The sequence below is a fragment of the Lagenorhynchus albirostris genome, chromosome 3 (genome assembly GCF_949774975.1).
Source record: "Lagenorhynchus albirostris chromosome 3, mLagAlb1.1, whole genome shotgun sequence".
Lineage (NCBI taxonomy): Eukaryota > Metazoa > Chordata > Mammalia > Artiodactyla > Delphinidae > Lagenorhynchus > Lagenorhynchus albirostris.
In genome coordinates, this window is record NC_083097.1 from 132700004 (window position 1) to 132712790 (window position 12787).

Sequence of the window (12787 nt, forward strand, 5' to 3'; positions counted from 1 at the left end):
CTGCCCGATAATACCACCATAGTTTTAAGGAATGTACCATGCTATCCTGAAGAGCCTCAGGCAAGAGTCAGCAAACTTTCTGCAAATGGCCAAACTGTAAATATTTCAGGCTTTGCAGCCATAAAGTCTCTACCACAACTACTCAACTCTGCCATTGTAGCTCAAAAGCAGCCATGGACAACACATGCAGCGGTAGGCATGGATACGTTCCAGTAAAACTTTATTTATAAAAACCCGGAGTGGGCTGGATTTGACCATGGGCTATAGTTTACAGACCTCTGATGTAAAGAAAAGAGTATCTCCCACTTACACTTTCTGGGCTGACACAGGCCTTAAAACACGGTGCATCACCTGGTCTTTCCCAGCTGCCCCACATTCTGTCTGTATCTTGAAAAGTCCTTGGCATACCTGTTCTCACAGCTGCCCTGTCTCCTCCTCCAAATCCCATCTTGCTCTTCCCCCACCTGGATCTCCCATTTCACCTAAGGAATGAATAAACTGAGAACCACCCCCAGGTGCTCCCACCTAGGCCCAGGGAGCTGCATGGTCATTTTTACTGCTGAAAACCCTCTCTCCAGGCAGCAACCCCATCCACGTCTCTGCTCCCTGTGCTGAGTCCAGAAATCAGAGGCGAAGCCTGGCCTGTCTCAACACCAGGTTATAAATCACAGATAAGGCGCCCTCCTCTTCCCTGTCTGCCGTCCTCTCAGATTAATTAATTGTCAGGCATACATTTCTGCCCGCGGAGGATGAGAGGCCGCTTGGAGAGGGAGTGGGGGAGGAGGTGGTGAGGGGGGCAGGGGTTTGTGAGCCTGTGAGCCCAGCCTGGCCTATTACTTCCCCACCCACCCCTGCCCAGGACCTGAGTAGTGAGCACATCCCCCATCCACCATCCCCTGAGCTGCATGAATCACGGCCTGTGGGCAGCACCTATGGGGCGCTGCTGGAGACCCTCCCTCTAGAACAGGAAGACGGCTCCATGCACAGCACAGCTCTGGAGGCACCTTGGGCGCACGCTTTTCCTTTCGGGGGTTTGCTGTGACCCTGGAGGTCAGGAGACTGAAGATGTCCGATCCTCACCCCACCCCCGCCTCTCCAGCTTTCAGACTCACACCCAGTGGGTTTTAAATCCCCACACCAGGAGTCCTCTGGTGAGAGTGCAAGGCCGAGGGGGAGCATCACCCCACCTTTCCATTAGAGCAGCTGTGTTTCTATATGCTTAACTATCGGGGTCCCAGGAGCTTTCATCTGAACAAAGGATTCTGCAGCACACACAAAAAAAGGTTCGAGACCACTGTATTAGAGGATCTCAAGATGTCCCGGAGCCGGGGAAGCTCAGCTCTCTTCCAGCAACCCTCCCACTGTGGCAGTTCTGTTAGGCAGGGGCCAGCGCCATTAGCATCCCCCATGACTGCGCAGCTGCTGCTTTTAAATCACTTAGGATTTTGCTCCCCACACCACTCCCCCATCCTACACACACGCCAGTCTTTGGAAAGGAAAACAAAAGGAAAAAAAAAAAAAAGAAAGGCTGCTGGAAAAACCAATACTGACACCAATTAAAAAGCAAAACTCCTCTCAAAGCAGAACAAGATGTTTCCTCGGGGCTTCCCTGATGGCGCAGTGGTTAAGAATCTGCCTGCCAATGCAGGGCACACGGGTTCGAGCCCTGGTCCGGGAAGATCCCACATGCCACGGAGCAACTAAGCCCGTGTGCCACAACTACTGAGCCTGTGCTCTAGAGCCCACTAACCACAACTACTGAGCCTGCATGCCACAACTACTGAAGCCTGCACTCTAGGGCCCACAAGCCACAACTACTGAGCCCGTGCACCACAACTACTGAAGCCTGCACTCTAGAGCCCACGGGCCACAACTACTGAGCCCACGCCACAACTACTGAAGCCTGCACTCTAGAGCCCGTGCTCTGCAACAAGAGAAGCCACTGCAGCGAGAAGCCCACGCACCACAACGAAGAGTAGCCACCACTCGCGGCAACTAGAGAAAGCCCGCACGCAGCAACGAAGACCCAACGCAGCCAAAAATAAATAAATAAATAAAATTGAAATATATGTGTGTGTGTGTGTATATATATATATATATTAAAAAAAAAAAGATGTTTCCTCGGCCTGGGAAAGCCCTTCACCTCCGCGTCTCTGCGCAGTTAACGACTCCGTGTCCTTGCAGACACTCAAGGGCCACCTCCTCCTGCCACTAACACTGGAAGGCAGCTCTTCCAGCGCGAAGTCTAGTATTCTTCCCCCTTCCCTGCACTGCCTCCAGGATCTGTGCTGTGGGATTGCTCCTCTGGGGGAGCTGCTAACTAACCCATTTGGATGGTATGTGACAGATGGGAACTGTGATGAGTTCTGTCAGAAAGGGAGCCCCAGGCGAGGTGCAGTGTGAGAACGTGGGGAGTGCTCAGCTCATCTGACCTTCCATGCCCAGAAGATATGTCAGTTCCGTGGTTGAGCCACTACATAAAGTGAGAATGAGGTAAAATACGGCTAATTTAGGCAGATATGGGCCGTAGGGCCTGAATCCATTCTTTAGGAGTCAGCTTCAACACCACTGCCTTGGGAAGCTTTTCCCAATTCATTATCTGCACTCTAATCCTCTACAGTAAACCATCCTATAGCAGTCATCACACTTGGAACTAGAGAGTTTTTGTGCTGCTACTGTAAACCCTGTGATGTGAGGGGCAGGTCTATCTCTATTCTCCCCAAGAATAAGCACCAAAACCTAAGGGTCTTCAGACCCAGTCTAAGAAATGTTAACCCAAATAACATCCTTTATCCTGATGTTCTGATTAATGCACTGAGCTGGAAGAGACTTCTCCTTGTTTTTTTCCCAACTATGTTTAAAATAGCAAAAAGAGCCCTTGGTCAGATTTAAGGTCAAAATCACATGACAAACCGGAAAAAGAGGAATGCTTTAGTATTTCCCCAAAGCAGTTTGAAGGCTGGAATGGAAGCTATCAAGAGAGCAATTTTTCTGCTAAAACCCATTGCCTCCCCCTTACCTCTTCATAATCAGCCACAAGGTAAAGCTCCACATACTTCATGGAGTGTAAATCTTCCCTTTTCATCTAAGAAAGAGACATAAGCAGATCAGAGCTATAGAAATGGTGGACTTGACCTCATTTCAAAAAACTGCTCAGAAATGGTGCAGTTAATAAGCAGCGGCCCTCCTTACTAAATCTGTACCTGGGATCTAGAGACAACCCCAGCTATGGTCTCTTCATCATCACCCTCACTACACCTTCCGCCCGCCATCTTGGTTATCGCGGGAGGCTGCTCTGGGACAGCGGGTCCAGTCCTTTAGTCTCCAGAAATAACGAGCTGGCTGCCTAGTGCAGACAGAACAGAGGCTGACATACCGTGAGGGAACATGCTGACAGTCAAGTTCCCAAAAGACATTTAAACTACATACCTCTATTTTCGGTATAAATAAATACAAGCATTTTGTGCACATGGTTAAGTGGCTATTCCAAAAAGGGAGGCGTATATTTTTTTTCTCACATTTTAAAGTTTCTGAAATCAGCACCTTATTTTAAAGGTAGTAATGTTTTCCCCCAAAGCTGTTATTCTGTCGAAAACAAGGGTTTCTCACACTCAACAATGACTTAGACTAAGAGGAAAAAGCTATTTCCTCCTTCTTAGCCATCTCCCTTTAATTTAGAAATACTCCTGGATCCAAGGTAAGGGTCCGCAGAAGGGACAAGCCTATCCCCAGGCTAACTCCTGTGCTAAGAAAAACTCACCCTGCGAGGTCGCTTCTTGGTCTGGTTTGTAAACGGAAGGACCCAGTCCCTGGCGGTGGGCTTGGAGTGCTCGAACCCACAGTTCCTGGGGGGAAGCTTGAGATGTTCGGATCTGTAAATAAGGTGGTAGCCCTCGCTGTCAGGGAGGGGCTCGATGATGTAGCTGAGGTTACTGCTCACCATAATCAGTCCTCTGTTGACGGGAGAAATAGAATCTCTGGTCAAAGATTGTGGTCCTGGAAAAGTCCCTTGCTCAGGCCTCAGTTTCCCCCTATAAAAAATTTCACAGTTGGTTTTGATCATTGCTTCGTAATCTTATTATGGGGTCGTGCACTCCTTGGTGAGAATCTGACGCAAACTCAGACTTCCTCTCCAGAGAAATGCCCATGTACGTGAGATGTGGTGCACGGTTTCAGGGTACAAAAGCATATCACAGAGAAGCTTGAAGGTTCTAAAAGGGCTGGACCAGAGACAGTTCATACTCATAAAGGATGGCAGGAATAGGATTCCAAAAAGCCTCCCAAACCCAAACACAGCATACAACAGATCACAGGTCAAAACTTGATAGACGGAGAAAAAGACAGTCTGGTGACTGGAGGAAGAATGCTGGCCTGAGGATGAGGAGACCCAAATTCTAATCTTAGCTCCAACATTAAATTGCCAAATGCTCTTCAACAAACCTCTTCAATCACTCCAAGCCTCAGTTTCCCCAAGTGTAAATGCAAATGATAATTTTCTAACTTCACAGGACTCTTGGGATGATTAAATGGAAAGACAAGTGTCCTTGCTCTTGGAAACCAAAGCTAGAGACATCACTGATGGCATGCCTACCAGCCCCAATTTCCCTGTGTCAGCAAGGCAGCTCTGCGGTGAGGTGACACCCACAACCAAGCATGTGTGACTACTCTTTTCTCTGGGTTACAGATACTAGCCTTGAGCTCAGAATAAATATGTGTGTTCATTCATTATATTTTTTCATTCATTGAACCCTTACTCTGTATTAGATGTAATCCAGACATAATCCCTGCCCTTGTGTAATTCACATTCCATTGGAGGACAGACATTCATTCCACAAATACTTCCGGAGCTGCTGCTATGTGCCAGGCATCGTGCTAGTTGCTGAGGACGGACTAGTGAACAGGACAGACAAGATGCCTGCCCTCACGGAGCTTAGAGTCTGAACATGGGAATAAATCACTACAGTATGTTAACAGAAAAGGCAAAAAGCTTTCAACGCCCTTAACACTGATGTTGGATGCTGCTGCCTGGGGTGCTGCATCAATGAGGCTTCTGGGCGCTTTATCTGGACTCGGTGAGAAAGAGTGCACAGCTTATCACCAATCGCTATCACCAATAATCAATGGAAGGGACAGCAGAGGCCCCCGTAGCAGGTATTTGCCATCCTTGACACCGTGAGATGAAAACTAGAGCAAGGGAATGTTATCAGGGCCCTGGGGAAGGAAGGTCCCAGCAATGTACCCCAGGGACCCCACAGCATTTCGTGTGCTCCGAAACCTCAGGCTCTATCCATTCAGAAATTTCAAAAGGTAAAGTGTAGCCAAGTCAGTCTTTGCCACTCCAAACTGGCAGGACCTCTCTTCGGCTGTCTCATCTTCCATCCCTGCCCCCAGCACCTCCGGATCCCCGCCCAGGTTTTGCCCTTTGGAAAGAGCCTGTGATGCTCTCAGGAGAGACAGCGCCAGGCCCTGATCAGCAGCAGTCCTTCCTGGAATCCATCCCTGGTTGACCTCATTCCTGTGCCAGGGAGCCTGACGACTTCCCGGCTACCTCATCCAGGCTGACGCAGCAATCCCAGACCAGCCCCCCAGCGGGACGCCCAATGGGCTGCCTGTGCAGCTGGGGGTGAGAGTGGAACAAACAGCAAGGGTCACATCCGCTCCTGAGTCCGGACGGGAAAGGGCAGAGGGCAGAGCTGCTGTGGGCATCCTGTTCTCAAGCTATCTTCTCATCTTGGCTGACCAAGGCCCCTCCCCGTCACCTCAGTTTCCCCCAATGGCTACAAACACTACAAACCAGCCGATGGCTTTGTGTGCACTGGGTTGTGGCTGTGGAGATAACACCCAGTGGGTGGAAAGTTCCAGTGTAGCTGACCAGGCATCACTTGAATAAGCCTCTAGGCCGAATAGGACAGAGACAACACAGAAGTTTGGTGCACAGTGAACAACAATCATGGTGGTTATAAACTATTGAGTCTTTACTATGGACCAGGCACTGTGCTGAGTATTTTATTATTCACACCAACTTCTATGATCCTTACAGATATTATCCTCATTTTACAAACGAGAAAACTAAGGCTCAGCGAGGTTAATCAACTGACCAAAGTCACACAGGCAGTAAAAACCTAAGTAGTCTGGTTCTAGGTCCCAAGACCTTAACCATGACCTCACACCGCCTCTGTCACCAGAGCCCTGTAGAGTAGCTGTAAGTGACAAGAATCAGCAACTCTCCTCTGAGGCGTGATCAGCCATTACCCAACTGGCCTGTCTGAAGTAAGACACCAGCTGGGAGAGGCAGTCAGTCCAATTCTCATTTTTAGACACCATTTTTTGAGAGTTAACTATATGCCAGGCACTGTGCTTATAATTGTCATTCTTACATCAACGCTGTAAAGCACCATTATGGGTCCCATTTGATAGATAAGGAAACTGAGCTCCAGAGAGATTAAATAACAAGCTCTCATGGGTATTCTGGGGCCAAAGATTTAAGGTCCGGCAGACTCTGGACCCCATGCCCTTAACTTCTATGCTATCTGCCTCTATCAGTGAGTTCCAAACCTAGGGGTCAGAGATCTTAGGATCAAATCTCCCAGATCTATCCATTAGAATATTCTCCAGGGTGTATTAGAAATGGAGATGTCCAGGCCCCACCTAGGAGATGCAGGTTCTGTAGGCCTGAGCAAGTGAACAAGTCCCATAGGAATGTCCTGCACAGCCACACTCAGGAACCTTGACCTGGAGCCCAGCCTCTGGCAGGGCCCTGTCTTTTCACAGAGCTCTAAGCAATTCTGTTCCAGGGAGTGGGCAGATTATAACTGGAGAAACACAAGCTCAGAAGGACATTGAAGGTCCTTCCAGCAATACGACTCTGCGGCCGCTCCCCTCCCCTGCCCCTGCTGCGGCTGCTGGTAACGCGCCTGTGTCACAGTTGCCACCTTCCCGACTGCCAGGGGATGGAGAACAGGCTGGCGCAAGCCCTAGCATGTCACAGCGAAGCCCAGCTTTGAAAGTGGGGGGATTTGTGAGAATCTACTTCCCAGGGCCCTTCACTGTCACCAATCCCAAGCCCTGCTAGCTGCCCTCCCCTGAACACTCACCAGTCATTTCTCCTTCTAAGTGTCTCAGTTGATCTAATTTGCTAAATGTAAGCACTGGCAGAGCTTAGCGGGGGGTGGGGGTGGGGTGGGGTGCGCGGGAGGGGGACCCATGAGGTTGGGTGGCCAGGACCTCACACGATATTCATTGTTGAGAGCGACCTCACACGCTATTCATTGTTGAGAGCTTGATACAAATGAAATTGTACAGAGGAACCCTGGCAGGGCAGGCCAGGCAGGCAGCAGGTTTAACGCCTGAATGACTACAAGACTCGCTCAAATGCATCCTTCCAGGAACTAGGCAAGAACTGCTTCTTAGGCATTTGTCCATTCAGAGCTGAACCCAAGGGGACACACCCTACATGCCTACATCCAGAGCTGCCCTAAGAGGTAATCACTCTGTCACACTTCTTTCCTTCCCCCAAAATCTGCATGCAAGTGAGAAGGAGTTACAGGGAGCTTCAAAGGCAGCACAGAGGTGACGTGGTCACACGGGTGATGTGGTCCCTCTGGGATGGGGTGGCAAGCCACAAGTGGAGAGCACGGGCTCGGGAGTGGGACACACCTGGATTCAAATTCCGGCTCTGCTGTCTGCTAGCTTTGGGCTAAGTTACTCAACAAAGCTTCCCCTCTCAGGGCTGCTATGACAGTTGACTGAAGTAAGAGGCAATGTTTACTAATAATTAGGGTAATATTTTAAAAGGATAGCTAATAGTCATTGAGCATGTATGATACACAAGGCAGGGTACAAGGCATCTTATTCAGTAGCCATTCAGCACATATGTATTGAGCACGTACCGTGTGACAGGAACAGTTCTAGGCACCGGGGATGCAGCGTGATAGGAAAACAAAAAAAAGTCCCTGATCTCAAGGAAGTTGCACTCATCACCTCATGTAAATCCACCAATGATGTCACTATTGTTGCTCCCATTTTACAGGTGAGAAAACTGATGCTAGGGAACTGAAGCAACCTGTCAGGTTTTATACCAGGAACTGCCTGGCCCCAGAATCTACACCTGACAAAACCTGATGCTGCCCTGTGAGCGCTTACTCTATGCTTGACACAGAGGTAGCATTTCTTATCTGTTCTGCAGAAGGAAGGCCAGGTATTCAAATGGGAAAGGGCCACGCCTCTCCTTGGCAAAAGGGCAGATAGGCATGGACTAGCTCCTTCTGTCCCAGGCGCCCCACCTCCTGGAAACTCTGCCCACTCTCTCTGCAGCACAGAAATTTCTACACTGAAGAGTCCTTTCCATGATCTTGTCTACCCTGCTTTCTCAGATAAGAGGAAGCAAAGCCCAGAGAAGTAGGAACTTGCCCAAGGTCACCTAGTGAGCTACTGTTAGAGCTGGGGGCAGATCCCAGGTCTCCTGACATCCAGGCTCCTTACTCATGGGCGGAGCCATGACACCACCCTCAGCCTCCCACCCAGGACTCAGCAGCCCCCCTGCACCGTAGGCATCATCTAGAGAGCTGAGCTGGCCAAGGCAAAGACAAGGAGGAAATGAAATGAAACAGGGGGAGGAAAGCTCGGAGATCACACAGCCGGGAGGTATGGAGCTAGATCTGAAACTCAGGTCGCTTGACTCTAAATTGTGAGCTCCTTCTAAGCCATCACATAACGTTCACACACATCCTCCTGTGCACACTCTTAATTTCATATCCTCTCTCTCCCTCTCTCTCCCACAAAGTCTGAGTCCAGGGACCTGGGGTAAGGTATAACCACAGTGAGTATGGGCCCCAGGGTTTTGAGGACAGATCTGCTATAAGAGTGATGCATCAGGGCTTCCCTGGTGGCGCAGTGGTTGAGAGTCTGCCTGCCGATGCAGGGGACACAGGTTTGTGCCCCGGTCCGGGAAGATCCCACATGCCGCGGAGCGGGTGGGCCCGTGAGTCATGGCCGCTGAGCCTGTGCGTCCAGAGCCTGTGCTCCGCAACGGGAGAGGCCACAACAGTGAGAGGCCTGCGTACCACAAAAAAAAAAAAAAAAAAAAAAGAGTGATGTATCAAATAGATGACTACAGGTGATCTACTGTATGTATTTGAAAGACTTTCTATGTAATTAAACTTGCCAGACATTAGTACTTAAGATACTATACAGCCATGAAAAGAATGAGCTAGATCTATGTGTGCCTACGACATAATGTTAAACTGGAAAAAGAAAAAAACAAATTACAGAATGGTATGTATAACCCTATAACCAATCTTCCTTGGATTAAAAAATCATATATACACATAATTATGTATTTCAATTATGTATACTCCCCAACAGATTACAGATGGGGAATGAGATTGATTGAAAGGGCAGGACAGGATAAAGAATCTTCACTTCTTTTAGTTTTATGCTCCAGTATTATTTGGATGTTTTTTAGCACACTCATTAGTTACGTAATGATAATCTTCAAGCACTTTCTTTACAAACAAAGTGACCAATCAGGTTTAAAAAATGTTTTTACTGCAATCAATACCTCTCCTGCTGATAGACAGTGAGTTGGACACACATGTGCGCACGCGCACACACACACACACGTACACGCACGCCCAGTGTCTGTCAAATCCCACAGGTTCCGTCAAGGACACCTCAACCCAGTAATGTCTAGATTTCTTCACAAATAATCGTTGCTCCTAAAATTTATACTTTATGTTAATTTGCAAAGCATTTGTGCACACAAGACATCGTATAGGACATTTAGATGAGTCCTTCATAGGAGACAGGCTTGGGGAGTATGGACACTAAACACCCCTAGGAAATGGTGTGCCACATCGTTTCATTGGTGTAGCTTATAAATATCCAGAGCTGCCACTCTATTCTCGAAGGGGTCAGGGGCCTAAACAAGATTACAGAGCATTATATTACATACCCATGTTCCTTTCTGGAAGGAAGATTTCTAAAAGGATACACAAGAAACTGGTAACAATGGCTGCCTCTGGGGAGGGGGGATTCGGGAAACAGGAAGCGTACTCTTTCATTGTACGTGCTTGTATTATTTGAATGTATTTTTACTATGATCCCATATTACCTCTTCAATTAAATTAGCCTAAAGAACTGCTTTGGAGAGAAGAGGACGCCCAGCAACAATCTAGAAACTCAGCTGGATTCCTCTGTATTTGTATCATCAGCCTGAAGAGCCCACTTGGTATAAATCCTACCTATTTTCTCCAATCACAAAGAGCATGTTTCCAGGAGAGAAGCACAATCGCTCTGGAGATTTTCCATTGCAGCATCGCTTTATGAGCCTTAGTGGGGGGTGACTGGAGTGTTCCGCGTTCCGCGGGTTTGAAGCCTGCTGCTGCTACAGCTGCTCCTACTCCAGAGTCTGAATCGAGCCATCTGCCAGGCGTCTCCAGCTCTTAAATCAGTCGGGCCCACAGACACCCTCGGTTTCTTAAGGTGTATAGTGAGAAGGCTGGGAAAATAAGGCGGGTGGACCCCATAAAAGGGAAGCGTGCAAAATAGAAACACATGGACGGCTCACCCAGTTCCCCCCTATCAGCACAGCTGTGGGAACGATGTACAAGAGGCCAAGCCAGACTCCCACTGCCCCAGACCAAGAGGACAGAGGAATAGGCAGAGAGAAGCAAGTCACACCCGCATGTTCCCTTTCCTCCTTCTTGGGACAGATGCTGTTCACTTGCAGACTGCAGACGACTGGGCCCGTAAACACCACTGGAAGGCCAGTTGGCTAGGCTCAATCAGGTCACTTGAGCAGGGGATTTGGGGTCTCTGTTATGGCCTCCCAGCCAAAGCTTGTTTCCTGCCTAATCCCCTCCGGCCAGCTCACCATGAAGCCTTACAGATGAGACATGGCTCGATTTACAAACAAACACGTGGGATCGGCAGCATGATGGGCCTCACATTGGCATGCGAGCCTGGGTGAGTCTTAGCATGGTTTCACTGTTATAAGATGATAATAATCCCGTCTGCATGCTGTGGCGTTAACACAGCACTTAACATTCTCTACCATGCCTATCATCCATGCCCACTTTACAGATGAGAAACTGAGGGCTCAGGAAATTACTTTTATATGCCTGTCTTCCCTCCACCCGTGTAGGACATGGGCATAGAGCAGACACCCACTGTTAATTTGCTGAATGAAAGAAACAATCATTGGCTCAATCGATCAAGAGAGAGGAAGGGTACACAGTGGAAACACCTCCTACTGGCTCATGAGGGCCAACGTGTGCATATCTGCCCAATGCTGCCTTCAGTAACATCATGTTGATAGCTTCGAATTGGTCATGGTGGGAATATTTTTACCAGCATACTGGCAGATGCTACATATCAGTGCTTTTTTTTTCTTTTTGTTTTCATAGAGCTAGGTTATCAACACACTGGGTATAGGTACCACATAGTATAGGCAATTAAAACCCAGGCAATTAGTATAGGCAATTAGAACGCAGGTTTTTCAGATCATCATCTCTTTTCCAAAAGGAGGGGAGGGTGGGAAGAGTCTAAATAAATGATTTTTATTACTCCAACATACATGTATAGATCTTACTATATGCAAAGCACCAGGGTAGGCTGGAGGAGAGAAACAGATATTGAGATAGAATTCACATTCTCAAGGAACACATATTCTCAGGTATAAACTATAACGTGCACACGTATCACCTGGGGATCTTGGTAAAAATACAGGTTACAATCCAGTAGGTCTGGGTGGGACCTAAGATACTACATTTCGAACAAGCTCCCAGGTGATACTGATGGTGCCCCGCTGCGGGCCCCGCCCAGGAAGCACGGGTCTGGGAGGTGACTGAGTGCTTGTATATACTGGCCAGTTCTAAACGTTAGATATCTATTAGCACGTGCAATCCTCACAACACGACAGATATATATTTCCCTTATCCACATTTTACAAAAGACACCATCAAGGTCCAAGGTCACCCCTCTGGTCAACTGCTACTTGCTCAAAGCCAGGTCGTCTGGCTCAGAGAATGAAGTCACTCTCTTTCCAACACGCCCCCTCGTTGGAACTTTTCAGTTCATTTTCTGTCTTGAAGATTATCCCTGCTTCTCCCTTCTCTTCCTGCTCTTTTCACTAGCTGCCCATTTCCTTTTTTGCCGCCTATAAGCACTTCTACCAGAGAAGAGCAAAGGAGAAGTGGGAATAAATGCTCAAATTCATCCATTTCAAGTGTATGAACCATGTCTTCTATTTCCTATATCCTGGTGCTTTGACACTGGGACCTTGCTCCTGCCCCCAGGGTTAGCCACTTCCTACAGATGGTAACTCACCAGTGAGCACAGCATGCCTTTCCAATGGGCTTCTCACTCTCTGGGCTGCCCACCTCCCCGGGCCTGTTCACCCCAGGGCCAGGTACCAGACAACTAGGGACAGCCCCATGCCCCAGATCCCACCAAAATTATTCAAACTAGCCAATCCTAAGCCTGCTTACCCTGCCTTTCCTGTTCCTTTCCACAGAAACCACAATAAAGACTCTTGCCCACATTCCCTCTCCCCCGTCTGCCTCCTGACTGACCCCTGTGCTGCCCTGTGCCCCAGCCCCAGCATGGCGTGCCCCTCCTCCTGGGATCTTGAGTACTATAAAGTGTCTTTTCAACGGCAGTTGTCTCCTGCTCTGTGGGCTTCACCACACCTAAATAATAATAAAACCTCAAGCTCCTCAGGAAAGAGTCTGCTCAATCCCCAGTGAATCTGTGGGTTATCTATTATTAACATTATTATTTTTACCGT

The 12787-nt window shown here is 48.5% G+C and overlaps 1 protein-coding gene across 1 annotated transcript in view; it reads right to left on the reverse strand.

Annotated features, from left to right (window-relative positions):
• Window positions 1–12787, reverse strand: part of ADAM19 (ADAM metallopeptidase domain 19) — an 88671-nt gene that overhangs the window by 36641 nt on the left and 39243 nt on the right. Inside the window, exons 6-7 of the mRNA XM_060144122.1 lie at window positions 3761–3953; window positions 3020–3085 (exon numbers count right to left, since the gene is read on the reverse strand). Of these exons, the coding sequence (XP_060000105.1) occupies window positions 3020–3085; window positions 3761–3953 (259 nt within the window). The remainder of the gene's footprint in view (window positions 1–3019; window positions 3086–3760; window positions 3954–12787) is intronic.